This window comes from Henningerozyma blattae, chromosome 8 (assembly GCF_000315915.1).
Source record: "Henningerozyma blattae CBS 6284 chromosome 8, complete genome".
Classification (NCBI taxonomy): domain Eukaryota; kingdom Fungi; phylum Ascomycota; class Saccharomycetes; order Saccharomycetales; family Saccharomycetaceae; genus Henningerozyma; species Henningerozyma blattae.
Window position 1 is genome coordinate 104,654 of NC_020192.1, and position 17,571 is coordinate 122,224.

At 31.3% G+C, this 17,571-nt stretch overlaps 5 protein-coding genes across 5 annotated transcripts; 3 read left to right on the plus strand and 2 right to left on the minus strand.

Annotated features, from left to right (window-relative positions):
• Positions 1-127: 127 nt before the first annotated feature.
• On the plus strand, positions 128-976 carry TRM8 (tRNA (guanine46-N7)-methyltransferase; the record flags this gene model as incomplete). The annotated part of the gene is made up of 1 exon (XM_004181817.1): positions 128-976. The coding sequence occupies one exon, from the start codon at positions 128-130 to the stop codon at positions 974-976; it is 849 nt and encodes a 282-aa protein (XP_004181865.1).
• Positions 977-1,328: 352 nt separating this feature from the next.
• Positions 1,329-2,234, minus strand: GGC1 (Ggc1p; the record flags this gene model as incomplete). The annotated part of the gene is made up of 1 exon (XM_004181818.1): positions 1,329-2,234. The coding sequence occupies one exon, from the start codon at positions 2,232-2,234 to the stop codon at positions 1,329-1,331; it is 906 nt and encodes a 301-aa protein (XP_004181866.1).
• A 552-nt stretch (positions 2,235-2,786) lies between these two features.
• Positions 2,787-9,437, minus strand: SIR4 (chromatin-silencing protein SIR4; the record flags this gene model as incomplete). Its single annotated transcript, XM_004181819.1, has 1 exon — positions 2,787-9,437. One exon carries the CDS (start codon positions 9,435-9,437, stop codon positions 2,787-2,789), a length of 6,651 nt encoding a protein of 2,216 aa, XP_004181867.1.
• Positions 9,438-11,647: 2,210 nt separating this feature from the next.
• MSC3 (Msc3p) lies at positions 11,648-14,977 on the plus strand (the record flags this gene model as incomplete). Its single annotated transcript, XM_004181820.1, has 1 exon — positions 11,648-14,977. The coding sequence occupies one exon, from the start codon at positions 11,648-11,650 to the stop codon at positions 14,975-14,977; it is 3,330 nt and encodes a 1,109-aa protein (XP_004181868.1).
• Positions 14,978-15,482: 505 nt separating this feature from the next.
• TBLA0H00590 (VIT1/CCC1 transporter family protein) lies at positions 15,483-16,406 on the plus strand (the record flags this gene model as incomplete). The annotated part of the gene is made up of 1 exon (XM_004181821.1): positions 15,483-16,406. The coding sequence occupies one exon, from the start codon at positions 15,483-15,485 to the stop codon at positions 16,404-16,406; it is 924 nt and encodes a 307-aa protein (XP_004181869.1).
• Positions 16,407-17,571: the final 1,165 nt, after the last annotated feature.

Below are 17,571 nucleotides of genomic sequence, written 5' to 3' on the forward strand. Positions count from 1 at the left end.
ATTATTAAGATGATTAAAATTTAACGATTCTTGATTTGAATATTTGCTAATACTTTGCTGAGGAGGAATTTTAGCTTATTCATCTTAGTTTATTAGATAATCGATAAAAAAAAGTAAAGCTTTTACCATGCCTAATAAAGATCCAACAACAAAAAGATATACTTATAGAGCTAATAAGGAAGAAAATAGAAAAGAATTAAAACATGTCAAAATAGTTGTTGACGAAGATGCTAAGAAATTGAAAAAGATAGACTTACCAAAAAAAAGATTTTATAGACAGAGAGCACATTCAAATCCATTTTCTGATCATCAATTAGATTATCCAATATCACCTGATCAAATGGATTGGTTTAGATTATATCCTCACTACTATGATGAAACTAAAAAGGAAATGACACAAAAGGTTACAATTGCTGATATTGGCTGTGGGTTTGGTGGGTTATTAATTAAATTATCTCCATCATTTCCACAAGATTTGATATTGGGTATGGAAATTCGTGTTCAGGTCACTAATTATGTTGAAGATCGAATTATTGCACTAAGGAACAATCATGTGAAAAAAAATGGCTATCAAAACATCAATGTTATTAGGGGTAATGCAATGAAATTTTTACCAAACTTTTTTGAAAAAGGTCAATTGTCCAAATTATTTTTCTGTTTCCCTGACCCACATTTTAAGCAAAGAAAGCATAAAGCAAGAATTATAACAGATACTTTATTATCAGAATATGCATACGTATTAAAAGAAGGTGGTATTATTTATACCATTACAGATGTAAAAGATTTACATGAATGGATGGTTAAACATTTAGAAAGTCATCCATTATTTGAAAGGTTAAGCAAGGAATGGGAATCTACAGATAAATGTGTTGAAATTATGACAAATTCTACAGAAGAAGGTCAAAAAGTTGAGAGGAAAAGGGGTGACAAATATATAGCTTGTTTCAAAAGATTGCCAATTCCAGAAATTATTTAAATTCGAAAATTAAATTCAAAAATATTAAATAGTTTTAAAAAAAAAATTGAATATAGAAGTAAAACGAAATATATAATTTGATTGTAACTTAAAACTATTGTTACAGGAAAATATTTACAGAATTCATTTTATATACAGATCTTGTAGTGTGCTGAAAGATACAATGGATATTACATATTTGATGTCCTTTAATTCTTTCTATCGTGTCGTATACATACATTTGTTAAAGATACAATAATTTATATAGAAGTTAATTAATTAATGGGAAAGATTATTATTATTTTAAATCTATTTTTTTAATCAGTTTATCAATTGTACATTCATATATTTGTCAATATTTATCAATTATCCATTACTTTTTGCCATTAATTAATTCTTCAAATTTTGGTATTAATGTTTGTGCCAGTGTAAATGAAAATACTAACTTTGGACCAGTAGTTAATAATTTTGGTGTTAATCCTTTAAAGAAGGCAGTAACACCTTCTTTTTTCAAAGTATTCTTGACAATGGTCATACCGCTTTCTGGATTATCAAAACTTCTATTTTGGATTCTTGTCTTAATAACATCTAATGGGGCAGATACAATCAATGAAGAACAGGCACCTACAATAGATGATACAAAATTTTGCTCCCATGATGCTTTGGAATGATCCTTCAAGCCAAATAAATATTCCTTGGTAAATGAATTACCACCGAATAACGCGAATGAGCCTGGGGCATTTCTTGCAATTGTCCAGCCCCAACCTCTATAAAGGTTAAAGAAGCCTTCTTCCTTCAAGATCTTCACAAAACCTCTACCTTTAAAAGCATCTGGATTGGTTTGACTCTTAATTTTTAAAACATCTAAAGGTAATAAAATAATTTCACCAATCCCAATCAGTGAACCAGCAGTAGCAGAAATCATTGCCTTACCAGTTTTAGCACCAAATGCATTATCAAAATCTTTCTTGAAATTTTTATTTAAATATTCATTAACAAAGGGCTGACCACCATACTTATAAACCCTTTGTAAAACTTTATATGATGCTGCATAGCCTAAGCCTGGAAACAAAGTAAATAAACGCTTACCAAATGGTATGGTTGCATACTCTTTAAAAATAACTTTATTCAATTCACTGGCAGATACCACCTTTGTGTGGTTAGTCATTAGTCTTTTAGAAATCGTGTCAACCGGATGGAAAACACAGATTTCTAAGATACCAGCTGAAGCTGAACCTAGTAATCGAGCAATACCACTTTGTTTCTTGTCTTGGCTCATTTTCTAGTAGTTGATATACTTTTCTATTGTCTACTTAATGAATATCCCTAATATTCTTATTTTAATTGAGAAATATTTAAGATCGTGACTAATTTCATTTTATATTTGAGTATTATCATCGCGATATTTTTTTGCAGGTGAAAAATAGCGATGACAGCAATTCGAAAAGAACAAAAGTTCTGTATGGAATCTATCCGCACTAAATACAGGTATATTCGTTAGTTAACTGTCTTATTTTCGGACAAACTAGGTTTATATATATTTATATGTATGGCTAATTATCTCTTCAAGGTGATAAATGAAAGCAAATCTATTATAAGGATCTGTGTGTAGCCCATTTACTTCATACAATAATACTATATGTAAAAATCAAAAAGTTTAAAGTACAATCATGACTACAAAAAAATAATTAAATTCTATGAAGTAAAAAATTAAACGAATAAAGAATACAGAGAAGTCCAAAACCATATAGAAATATAATTGCGAGATAAAGATACAGGGAATGGTAAAAATAATAGCGATATGATTGGATTAGTATACACCATTAAATGGTTAGTCTGCATGGTTTATCTTTGCTTTTTTCCATTTTGGTTCTTGAGTACTCCTACCAGAAATATTGTTTTTATTCTGAGAAATATTTTCATATTTCCTTTTATAAAGATTTAAAGTACTGGTAAGAGTAGCTATTTGTATTTGGGAATCCAGTACTTCAGTTGATAAAGCTTCGATAATTTTTTGAGCTTTCAACAGCTCATAGTCCTTTCTATCTAAGGTAGCATTAGCATCTTCTAATAAGGAAGTCATATATTTAATTTCTTCACTCTCTATGTCATTGTTTTCAGTCTCAGTAGTGTTATTTACTGTCAGCACATGTTCTTCTTTTGAGATGTTGTTTTCGCAAGATCTAGCTTTATCGATAGAAGAATTTTTTAGATTCTCAATGGGGGGCTTGGGCTTATTAAGGGAAGAGCTAGAAGAAATATTCTTTGATTTATTTTCAGCCAGATCATGTAAAATATCATTAGCTTTTGAACTTGATACAGAAACCTCAATATTAGTGACATTTTCACGGTGTTGGGATTTCACACTGCAACTTTGATTACTTGTATAGGAATTTTTAATGTTATTATGAGTCTCAATTTTATTTTCTTGTATTTCAGGTTTTTTAATATTGTCCTTTTTTACTTGGCTAAATAGAGGATTTGGATCGTTAGTTTTTTGAGAAGTATGGTTCTTGTTCCGATGTTCTTCAGATTTACTAACTGTTGCATTGTAAGCAGGTGTTTGCCCAGCAACCTTAATCCCAGTATCAGAAATAGGTTCTGGATTGTTAGCTGTTTGAGTTGATGGCCATGTATTACTCACAGCATTGCTCTTGGGTAAAGAAGATGGAGTTTCATCGATAGCACCCTTCTCATACATTTTACTGTAAGAAGTATCATCTCCGTTCAGATCTACACCTAAATCTTTGATGAATTTAAGAGCTTTATTTATGTTCCAAAATCTAATTTTGTGACTAGTATCATTGATATGTTTTGCAGTAAGATAGTTCTTAGTTAATACACTAACTTGTTCTTGAGTTGATGTATCATTGTAGATAAATATATGAAACCTGTTATTAATATCTGTTGTATAATCTGAATTAAACTTTTCAAGAAATATAGTTCTTATCTTAGCAACTATTGAAAGCAGCTCATCAGCTGACATATTATTTGGAGGTGGATTCTCAATAAAAGACTGTTCATCAAAAAATAGTATAGAAAATTTTAGATAATACTTCCATCTAGATATCCAATCTAGCCTTACCTTGGAATGCTTGGGCCGTGTGTTGTCCTTTTTGGCCTCTTTTATTGATGGCAAAGTAGTATTATCGATTTCTGTCGAATCATTAGCATGAATATCAGATCCCTTCTGTTGAGTATCAGAAGATATAGAATTTCTATTCTCAATAGCTGATTGGACTGCCATTACATCATTGTTTGTAAGGTTACTAGAATGGCTAGATAATGGTCTTTCCTTATTAATGTTTTTATATCTAGATGTAATTCTAGCAACGGCATTAACTTCCTGTGTAACTGAATTTGATGATTCGATTTTCATTGAGGTATCGGTGGGTTGGGGAAGCCTTGGTAATCGCTTATTTTCTATGCCCTTATTACGATCTGATGATACATTTTTATGAATTAATCTATCTTCTATTTCAAGATATTTAATACTATTGCCTTTATGAGGTTGTTGAAAAATAAAAGCATTTGACGTTACGAAATTTTGTATTGAACAAACATCATTAGTCCCACTAACATAATATGATTCTTCCAACGAACTATAAGGTATCAAACCGGTATCCAGTAAATCAATTAATGTAGAGGCTAAAAATGTGTTTTTTCCTTTTAGTTTGGAGTTAGCATATATATTAAAATCTCTTGTAAATTTTTTCCTGCATTTATCATAGTCATCCAATCTTTTATTTTTCTCAAAGAGCATTGGTCTTTTTACATCTTTTGGTTTTGATACAGCTTGCTGGGTACTGGATTGTGCTGGAACCACTTCTTCGTGCTCAGAGCTTCTTTTCACGGATTCTTCTTGATCCAAATCAAGATCTGAAAAGTCACTATCTGATATAATAATAGTTTCCATCATCCCACTTTTTAATGTATCTTGAAATTTATTATCTAAATCAGAAGATATTAGTTGTGTATCATTATTGGATTTTGGTATAGTGATCTCCTGTGGTAATCTTGCCTTAGAATAAAGAACTTTTTCATTTATTTTCGATTCCAAATTAAGTGTTAAAGGGTCATTATTAAGTTGTTTTTCACTATCTTTTTTAGTGTTATTAAGCTCCTTGCCTATAGAATCATGTAATTTGATATTCGGATTAGTGGGTTGTATTTCAGCTTCCCGATGTTCTAATTCACTGGTTGCTGACCCTCTATTACGTTTGCCATTGCCATTTAAATATATAGAACTCTGATTTTGAGAATTGTCATTATTAATTGATGGGTGAGTTATAATAGGATTCCCTTTATTATTCATTAAAGTTACTTGGTCACTAGTTTTTGTAGCTTCGTTTAAGATTGATGTTATCGATATTGACGAAGGTTTAAAAGTGTGTGTATTTAAGAGTTTTCCAGTTTTAAATATTTCCAGGTCTTTGACAGAGGTTTGATCCATAGGGCTTGTATTTTGAGCGGCTGAAAATACTTTTGGAAAATTACTAGATTCTATTGGTAATGTTTCTATAGGCATATTCATTTTTCGAAGTAAATCAACGATATTCTGGTTTGACTCAGATACCGTTAATTTAGTAGAAGATGCTATACAATCAAAATATCTACCCAGTTTTTCGGCAATTTTGGCATCTTTTTGTAAAGAGTCGAACTTTAAACCATTAGATAACGTAATTTTATAATTTGAAAGGGATTGCTCTGGTCCATGGATTTGACTAAGCAAGATGCGTCTATTTCCTTCAATGTTAATCGTTGAAGTTTTAGTGTAAACCTTATTAGTATTGGGAGTTGAAGAGGTTACAATTGTTTGTTTATCATTATTATTTAATATGTTTTGGTTTAATGGCATGCCTGCCGAGGAATTGCTGTATTGTGAACTTTGTATATTTTGGATAAAATCTTTACTAGCATCTGAAATCGAATTTGAAGCTGGATGCCTTAAACTATTTGGCACTTGATAATTAGGTAATTGAGCTAATTGTTCTTGTCGCAGTCTGGAATACACTATTGGTGCAGGACCAGAATACGTATTATTGTGATTAGTCATTGCAGATCTAGATGGCATTTGAGGTAATTGTTGGTTCTGTTGTCCACTGTAAGGTGTGCCAGTTAAAGGATTGAACTCTGATATATCGCTTTTTCTAAATAAATAAGATTTTGAAGAAATATTCAATAATGGACTACTAGTTTTTACAGTGGACGTATTTATAGCCTTGTTTGAGGGATTGGAAACTAATAAATCATTATTATTGTATCCAGAATTGTTACTACTGCTTATAGTATTGTCAGTATCAGGTATTTTTTTGTGTGAGTTTCCCATATGATTCGAAATATTAGGGCCATTTCGGGTCAATGCATTTTTGTCATAATTCAGTTTATTTAGGTTAGGATTACTATGTGATTTTATTGGAATTAATTGTATATTAGTCTTTCCATTTGAGATAGCACCTTGGATTGAAGCTGAGGGATCAAAAACAAATGTAGTTGGATTTTCATTTTCATAAATAGCATTAGAAGATACTAAATGAGACGAATAATTGTTTCTAGGATGTTTATCCTGTCTTGTAGCCATAGTATTATTATTTTTAGAATTGTAAATATTTATATTGGCATTAGGTGTAGATCCATAAATGGCTTCTTTTGCTGAATTGTTCTGTTGAACTGGAACCCTGTGAATGGGTTCACCTAAAGTAGAGTTAATGGGTGGTGAATTCCTTGAAGAAGTCCTGGGAACATAAGATAGTTTGTTAGTATCCTTTGATAAACCGTTATAATTAATGATTCGTCTAGCATTATTTGCAGAGAAATTATTAGGAGTAGTAGAGTTTGGTACAGGTTGAGGAATAATATTTTCATCGTGTTGAGCAATTGTTTTTGCATTATGTTGTGCAAGGAGGTTTACAGCATGGAGTTTTGAATTGTGTAGAGCATGGTGTTTTTCATTATTTTTAGCAAGGAGAATTGCATTATGTTGAGCAATAATATTTGTATTATGTTGGGTAATGGCTTTCACCATACTTTGAGTAATGATATTTGCAGTGTATGGAGTGATAATATTCAAATTATTTTGATTACGGACATTTATGTTATGTTGGGCAAAAGCCTTTAGCATATTTTGTATTATAGTATTTGCAATTTGCTGAGTTATAGTTTTGGTATTATTTTGAGCAAAAGCTTTTACAATACTTTGAATAATAATATTCGCATCATTTTGAGTTATAGCCTCTGCCATATTTCGAGCAATTGCATTAATCACATTTTGAGTAATAACATTTATAGAATCAGTAGAGGCATCTGTCATATATTGAATAGAGGTATTGGCTTCACTTTGAGTAGAAGTATTAACTACGTTTTGAGCGGTATTATTTGTTATATGTTGAGTAGATGCGTTTGACACCTTTTGAGCAGAAATCTTTTCTGCCTTATGTTTGAAAGCATTTACCACCTTTTGAGCAGAAGCATTTGACACATCTGGATTGGGAGGTTTTGCTTTATTTTGAATAGGTTGCTGTCTTATAGTTTGAGAAGAGATATTCGTCACATTTTGGATTGAAGCATTTACCACGTTGTGAGTGGGAGACTTTACCATATTTTGAGTTATAGCCTTTTCTAGATTTTGAGCAGAATCGACTGTTTTAAGCTGAGCGGTAGGCTTTTCTACCCTCTGATTAAAAGTAATTGTTTCATTTTGATTGGAAAACTTTGGTAAATTGTGAAGAGAACCACTTGTTGTATTCTGGGTGAGAGCCCTTTCAACTTTTTGACTAGGATCATTTGTTCTATTCTGAGTGAGAGACTTTTCCACATTTCGGGCAGAATCGATGTTTTTAACTGGATTGAAAGAGGTGGCAACATTTTGATCAGAAGTAATCGTTTTACCTGGCCTGAGAGAAGTTTTTTTATTTTGAGTAGATTTTTTTATTTTTTGATCAGAATCGTGTGTCACCTTTTGTTTGGAAATAGTGGTCCTATTTTGTGTAGAAAGCTTTACTACATCTTGAGTAGAATTATTTGTTTCATTTTGGGTGGAAGACTTTGTTATATTTGGAATATCATTGATCGCATTTTGGAATGATGGCTTCGCTACACTTTGAACAGAGGGCTTTCTCACCTTTTGAGGAGAACTATTTGGTACATTTGAAGTAGAAGCATTTGCCTCTTTTTGAGTAGAAGACTTTGGTATATCTTCAGTGGAATTATTTGGCTCAATTGGAGTAGAAGCAGTTGCCTCGTTTTGAGCAGAAGATTTTTCCACGATTGGAGTAGTGGCATTTTTCTCAGTTTGGGTTGAATGCTTCGTCTCATACGGAGTTGAAGAGTTTGCCATAGACTTTTCCATCTTTTGAACAGAATCATCACCATCCATTGCAGAAGATGTAATTACTATATTCTTGGTAGAAGGCTTGGGCATAGTTTGAGAAGAATCATCTTCACCATTTGGTAAAGAATGTTTTATCCCATTTTGACTTGAAGACTTCACCGTATCTTGAGTAGATTTTTCCACTTTTTGAGACGCCTCATTTATCTCATTTTGACCGGAAGAGTTTTTCACCTGTTGCAAAGAAGTACTTGCCTTATTTTGAGTGGAAGCTTTTTTGTTTTGAGTTGAGCTATTTGCTTCATTTTCAGTGGATTTTTTGACTTTTTGAGTAGGCCTTTCCACATTCTGAGAAGAGTCAGTTGTTTCAGTCTGGGGAGAAATTTTTGTTACAATTTCAGTACTAGTATATGTATTACTTGAAGTTGGTGTAGATGATTTACTTGAAGTATTAGAATGTTCCTTATTTTGTGTTGTTGCGATACTGGTATTATTTGAAGTAGTAATATGTAATTTACTTGGGAGTTCTGTGTTTTTACCAATTGAATTATTACTAGAAGAACTACTTTCTGTTAATAGCTCATGTACACCTTGTAGGAACGGTGTGACTTTTGTTGAATTTTTACGAGGAGTAGAATCTGCAGAATCTGTAGTTTTTTTTGAATTTGAAGTTGATTTTTTTGATTTTGAAGATGACTTGTTTGAGCTTGGTGACGATTTGCTTGAACTCGAAGATGATTTACTTGATCTTTTTGATCTCAGAAGGTCTAATAACTTACTACTCTTAGGAGAAGTTGAATATGATGTGACCGGACGTATTTGAGGAGAAGGTTTCCTAGGTCGATTAATTTTAGGTTTTGCGGCCAAATTGTATTTTGAACCAATTAAAGAATGATGAGGAGCATTAATTGATCTCGATTTTGAAACTTTAGAAGCGTCTGAATTTCCAATTGCTTTATTGTGATGCTTTTTTTTAGAATGCAAGCGTCTTTCACCATCACCGTTAAGACCTGAATAAAGATCAGTAGATGAAGGATTCTTAATTGGATCTTCTGAATTTGCCTTTATATCGTGAGTATTCATGATACGATTATTGTTATTATGTTTGTTCGTCTTATTTGAATTGGCATGTTTAATTGAGTATTGAGCTGACATGTGTGCGTTTTCTTATTATTATTACCTAGTAGCAAATAAAATAAAAAATAAAAAAAAAAAAAAATAAAGAAAAAAAGAGAAAAAGAATTAAAGGATTACTAGACAATGTATATAGCTTTACGGAAAGTTTTTTTTAAAAATCTCGATTCGATAATAGTATTGTTCAAATACTAAATCAAATAAGAGTTTAAACTAAACGCGAATAAAAATAACCAAAGGTTTGTTATAAAAGCAACTTAAAATCTCACCAGTCTTCGAAATATTGTAAAAAAAAATAAAACTATCAAGTAAACAACCTGAATTGAATTGAATTAAAATAAAATAAAATATTAAAGAAACCTAACATCTACAAATTCTTCAGGAATAAATTTTAATTAAATATGAAAGAACAAATCGAAAAAAAATTCATTAAAAGATGGATATTTATTTGATCTCAAGAATTTTATTAAAAATTATTATCTTATTGCAAATGGACAACCGCACACATACTGTAAAATAAAATAAACTAATTTGGTAAAAAAAAAGAAAAAAAGATTAGCAATTGAACCCTATCAGCCCTAAAAACCCTAGTTTAAATCACGTGAATATATTTGAGTCCGGGTAATATGTAAATATTTATTATATTTTTATATTTAGGTTTGATTTATAAGTTTTTAAAACCGAATAAATCATTTACAAAATAAAAAAAACTAAATATAAAATGCTCTAAAAGTTGAGACCCCATCCACTATCCCATATTTTGGCTAAATATATCTTTTATTATTTTTTATTGTGAAAGCATTCAGTAAATTTTAGGTTTATAGAATACTAGTTTTCCTAATATGGAAATTATCACTTAGGACGGCATTGTGGAACACATTATTTAATAATATTACCACCATAGATATATCTAAGATCTTGAAATATTTTTTTCTTGTTGTCATATAACAGACCATACAGAAGATATATCATTCCTATACCATTCTGAGAAATATAGATCACATGACCCGTTTTGGGGTGTCACTAATTCCACGGACATATAAAACCGCCAAATACAAAACACGAAATATAAAACACGAAATATATATATATATATATATATGACACAATCTATATTTTCATTCTATAGCTCTGCCCAGATAGAACGTACAACTAAGTATCGTGTAGAGTTACTTTCATATTGAACTTTTAAAAAGAACCCATGTTAAAAAATAAAGTTACTTTTATAGCAGCAATTGTGGGTTGTCTTAACACTTGGTAATTGTGATATTTCAATAAAAATATTACATATATGTACCACATGCCATAATGACTCTAGCCCTAATAACCCCAACATCCCTACATTCTGAACCCAAACAACACACACATTCTCGGTCTAAAACATATATCTAACCCAACATTCTTGTTCACACAACCCTAACCCTCAAGCAGAGGGACATTTCCTAAAATAGTTTGAAATTTCAACCCGGAAATCCAATTTCCAATTTGCGTCTAATTAAGACACTAGAAGCCTCGAAAAATAAATAATAATAATAATTTACGGTAATAATAGTTAAGAACAATACAAATTCCTCGAAAAAGGAAATCTTAAATTAGACCCATTGAACCCTGTTATGATCTATTGATAGTAACAAAAAAAAATAAGAAGAAGAATATTAAACATTTGGAATACTGATAGCGTTTTATTTTCAGTCCCCTTTATTTCTGCAACCCTATCGATTCAACTTTACAATTGCAATATCCGGAGAAACTTTATTAAATACGACAATTCAACTTTGATATATTTCTGGTTTTTGGTAGTACTAAATTATCCTATACTATCTGCTATTTAACGAATAAGCATAACGGTTATCCTTCTGGTAGGGAAGCTCAATTATAATTGAAAGAACGAAAACAAAAAAAGGTAGGGAAAATTATTGTGACAAGAACAACATCATCAATAACGACTCTATCCTCCCTTTATAAATTTATTCCAATTACTCTCTCTCAAGACTATTATACCTCTATTCTTTATATTCGTTGACTCAATTGAAACGAGATACTGCTCATTGAACTTATTTTTTTAAATATAAACCTTGTAACATTTTCTTTTTTTATACATCTCTTTTGCTTTTTACCCATTGTCTTTTGACTTTTATCACCCAAAAAAAACTTCATTTGTACAATAATCTATTTTTATTTATTTCATTTCATAATATTACAATTCTAAGAGGAACAAACATAATACAAAGATGGTCTTTGGTCTAACGAAAAAACCACAAAAGGTCCCTGATTTATCGAGATACGATTACCATTACAGGAATAGTACTACCAATTCATCTAATAACCATGGTAGAAATAACAACTATATGTCTCCAAGCGAAAGAGCGTCTCGCTATAATGCTAGCACTTTTCATGAACAAAGATCACATTCATTGAATGACGTATCACACTATATTATCCCCCAAACTAAAAAAGCCCCTTCAAGAAGTACCAGTAACAATAATAGCAATAATAACAGTAGTAGCATTAATGGTAGACCGATGCACAGTGCAACTAATAATAATTCTCAAAAAACATATTCTTTACGTTCTCAATCTAGTACAGGAAGTACAACTAAAACTTCAAATAATACTCGAAAACCTTCTTCATTAACATATTCTCCAATTAATAACAATTCTACTGTAAAAATGAAAAGATCTTCTTCTGATGACATGAAATATTATAGACAATCAAGAAATTTAAATTCTAATGGCAATAATTCCCGTTCAAATTCAATAACGGTTCATACTACAGAAGTTAAAGATGATCAAGGTAGAACAAAATCAATTACTAAAAAGACTATCAAAAGAATAAATGGTGTAGAATATATAGAAACAACTACCCAAACCATTCCAAGAAAACCTAAACAGAAAAAAGCAACACGTGCATCGTCCAGAAATAGTACATCTAGTAATAATCCAATGCATCAATTTGAGGAATTCAGTGATGCTATAATAATCGATGAAGACTTACCAAATAATACTAATAACAATGTACAACCCCACTATGAATATCACAACAATATGGGCATAAATCAACCAATATATGAATACGAAGAAGATGATATACAAGATGGAAATGTGATATATGAAGATGCTGATCCAAATGTTATTTACGAAGAAGTAGAGTATGAAGATCCCATTATTCAACCAAGACGACAGCAACCATTACAATCTTCGCGACTTCAATCAACTAATTCACAACGCTCACGTCAACCCCGTATACGCAAACCACAACCTTTACAACAACAAACATATCTTGTACAAGATGAAAACGGAGATATCTACGAATACATTGAGGATTACGATTATAATTATGAAAGTGTCAAATATCCACAACAACAGTTACATAACAATTCATTGCAAAATTCACAAAACAATTACGCAATTCATAGGGATAGAACTTCAATGAATGAAATCAACAATTATCATCAAAAGATTAACGCTAGTACTCCTTCAAGAAGAATCAGTTCCAATCAATCTCGAGCAACTCAAACATTTGTACCGCCATCTCCTACCCACTCTAACACTCCATCTTCAATCCATTCCTATACTAATTCTAGAAAATACCCATATACACGATCACATAACCAATATTCTACAGAGATTCAGTCTTCATCTCATCCATCTACATCTAAATCTAAATCACAATCTTTTTCAACTTCTGGTTCAAAACCTTCATTACAACCACTTCGTAATCAATCTGCTATTCATAATATTGCAGAACATCAAAATTTAAAGACTACTAAAAGTTCTTCTCGCTTGCCCCAATCTCAAGAGGATACTTCCATTGATGAGGGATACAATAGTCAACAATTGTATAATAATTTGCCAAAAAAAAAGATTACTTCCATGCGCGTAAAGGAAACGAAAACAAGTATTCCAAGTTCTAACTCTACTTTGAGAACTGGTAAACAATTGAAGAGCAAAGCAAGACATAATGATAGTAGAACTAGTTCCTTTACCAATAACGAATTACAACTAAGTAATAATAAGGAAAATCGTAAGGCAGCACCATCCAAAAAAAATATTAAGACTACAATGACTTCAACTACCAGTCAAAGATTGAAATCAACATCTACTGTTCCTAATAATATTTCTAATTCACAGCAACCTGGGAAACCTAAGATTGTTGTATCGAAAACAACAAACCAAATAAATGCCCAAAAGAAAACTACAATCAAACCTAGTAATTCTTCTTTAAATAACAATGGTTTACAAAATCAACCTTATATAGTTGATTTATCTCAGGACGAAGATGATGATAACAACATTAATAATAGTGGTAACTGGTATATCAGTGAAAACTCTAATAATAATAACACAATAAATTCGACTAAAAAGAAGAAAACCAAGAAGGAAAAAAAAGTTTTATCTCAAGAAGAAATGTATGCCAAGGCATTAGAAATTGCTACCAAAAAAGTATATAATAATGACGAATTTGATGATTTCAATTTAAGATCGTCAACTTCGTCTAATCGTAGTGCTGTGCATAATAACACTATTCAAAGTATTGATGGGGTTATGATTGGCGGTAATGCTACGATTAATAGCAGCATTAATAGTCGTAGTAGTGCTTATAATATGGCACCAAGAATATCTCAAAAGCATGAACGAATTGCCCCTCCTAACGAAAATACTGACGCAAGTGGTCCTCGAACTCAGTTTAACACTGTTTCAACAGACAATTTTAATGAACGTAATAAAAATGATAAGATAAATGAAAACACATCTAAATCTTCACAAAATACGAAACCAGTTAATTCTACAAGAAGAAATGTTGATCAGCTAAAAGCTCCTAAAAGTACAGTTCATTCTATTAAAAAGAGTAAAAATAAAAAACCTTTATCTGATGAAGAAATGTATCAAAAAGCATTCGAAATAGCACAACAAAGGTTTGATACGACAGTTGAATTAGAAATGAATCATAACCGTATGTTGAATGGGAACTATAATAATAATAATAATAGTAATTCCAATGATACCAATCACAAAATAAGCCGTGAATATAGCAATACTATAGATGGTAATCATGCTAGTACTGCTAATAACGAGACTACAACTCCTAACGAAAGACACCTACTAGAAAGACCAATGCCACAATTCAGTAATAATATGAATGATAGCAATACCCCTGGAGATGAGTCAAGGATCGCATCTTCATCTATAGAGACAAACAATAGCACATTCACAAGTAACTCCAATTGTATGAGTGATAATGTGACCAATATGAACACACCTACAATGAGTAATAATTATACATATGATAATAATAATAATAACAATTTAAATCCAAATTTTCAAGTGAATGGAAATATAATGGGTCATTCTGGACAAAGCTCTAGCCTCAACAACAATAGTAACATTCAAATGCACTATGTTGGTAACTCTCCAAGACCAAGACCACAGACTCAACAGGGACCTGGGCCTCAAGCTCCACCTCAAGGAAGAGGAGGAGGAGAAAGGACAAGAAGAAATGCTGAAGCTCAAGGGAAGAAAAAGAAAAAGAAGGGATTTTTCTCTAAAATTTTTGGAATCTGATCTCCCCCGTTAACACCAATAACAAATAAATAAACTATATAATTTACTGATCGCTGTAAATGTCATATACATGCCGGTACATGTAAGTAACTTTAACAGATATTGTAATTTTAATAAGTGCATATTTTTCGTATTATTTCTATATACCAAGAGACAGGGTCCATTTATTGTTGTTTTTTATTTGCCTTTATAAACATATAAATATTCTAGGGAATGTTACATTTTCATGACTCAAATTATTAATTTTGATTGGTTCCAATGTAACCATTCACGTGTGTTCAAATTCTGAAAACGGCAAAGGGGCCATCTTGCGCAGAAAATTTACATATTATTATACCAAATTTAAAAACATAAATATGATGAGCTTGAGTAATGTTTCCTATTTAAAAGTAAAGATAACCTTAGGAGTGGTTATTAGAGAGGTATATAGTATCAAGTCACATATCCAGATCATACACCCACACCTTTTACCAAAAGAAGACAAAAACAAATATATAGATACGGTATGACCTCAAGCTTACTTACAAATGCAAATAAAACACAGGGATATGAATCAATAGCGCAAGAACTAGGAAATCAGGATGACCAACACATTTGTATGCCACCACAAGGCACCATTAATGAATCAGTAAATACTGATCTTGACAGAAATGAGTTTATAGCCCCTAATGATAATGATTTCTTTTCTCCAAATGGCGGCAATCCCATGGGAGGCCAGTCATTATTATTTCGAGTATTTGGAAAGATGGATCCACGTGTTATCAGTGATTTAATCATTGGTCTAAGCGATGGTTTAACTGTTCCTTTTGCCTTAACCGCAGGTCTTTCTTCATTAGGTGATTCTCGTTTAGTAATTGCTGGTGGGTTTGCAGAATTGATCTCTGGTGCAATTTCTATGGGACTGGGTGGATATCTTGGTGCCAAGAGTGAAGCGGATTACTACCATGCTGAGGTAGGCCATCAAAAAGCCGGGTTCAGAGAGGACCAAACCAGTGTAAATCATGAAGTGGAAGATATCCTTTTGGAAATGAATCCAGAATTCTCACCAGAAACAATAGTGTCATTTGTTCGAGATCTTAAAGAACACCCAGAGTTGATGGTTAATTTTGTTATCAGATTTGGAAAGGGACTAGAAGAACCTGCAGAAAATCGACAACTTATTAGTGCTCTAACAATTGGTGGTGGGTATTTAGCAGGTGGACTTATACCATTACTTCCTTACTTTTTTGTTGCACATGTTGGAACAGGGCTAGTGTATTCGGTAATTGTAATGATAATTACTTTGTTTTGGTTTGGATATATCAAAACAGCTCTAGCAATGGGTGACGATTGTAGTGTTCAAAAGAAAACCCTGGAAGGATTACAAATGATAGCAGTTGGTGGAACTGCTGCTGGAGCTGCCTGGTATGCTGTAAAATTATTGGCTTAATTGTACCACATATTGCATTGAATTATGCTCAATAAGGATGCAATCTTTTCAGTTATTCAAAAACAGTATATTGCTGATTATTGTGGCTTCAAATACTACTTTTCCAGCCACTAGAACATCGGTGTGTTTTATTATATTTTTTATTTCTTATTTATTGGGTGTTTGAATGCTTTTCAGTATAGGATATCTTTTCTAAGTCACAACAAGTTTCTCATTACTAAAATTTAATTTATTATGGACTACATAATTATGCGAATTAATATTGAGTTATTTTTTTTATTCACACTGAATGCATTGATTGGAATATTATATATTCATTTTTTTTTTTGTAAGCTCTTTTTTTCCCTTTATTGTAATGAATTTTACTGTATTCATTCTTGAGAATAGTAAATCAAATTTTGGAATAGGTAATACTACTGGAAATAATTGACAAGGGTATATAAACTGCTATTTGCTTGTAATAGGTTGAACAGTATTTTTCTCTAAAAAATTATTAATATGCATAATTTTAACTTGCATTTGTTAATACATTACCTTACAATAATATAGCTTCAAACAAGTCTTAAATAGACTTATAACTGTCTTTACCATATATGTCCTTAATACACTGAAAACACAGAGCTACAGGTATCGTATGAGTGACACCAAACTTTACTAAACCGTTACTTGCTTGTTTCCAAAGTCCAGAGAAATTCAAAATAAGGAATTCAACCCATTCACGAAAATTCAGTTAGTAAACAAGACATTAGTATCACGTGACTAATATTTATGAACTATTAGTCGTAATTGCATTCATTATTTTACATACATATTTACATAGTTTTATAGACTATGAGAAATTGACAACACTGTTGTTTAATAAAAATTATCAAACTAATACTACACCCCTTCTTTTTATTCCAGTATATTATAGTTCTATTTAGTCATTAATGGAGTTGTTCAATATTTATTATTCATACAAATAATAAGCTATTTGGCGTTTGAAGTACATAGTTTGGATATTAATTAGTGTAGTTGAATGGATTATAATGCTTCTTTGAAAATGAATGCTCTCTATAAGATCGTTGAAAAGACGACATATATATGTTCTGGCATAATTGAGATATTTATAATAATAAAGTAAATAATAACATTAAATATAAAGTAAAAATAAATGAAGTAAAAA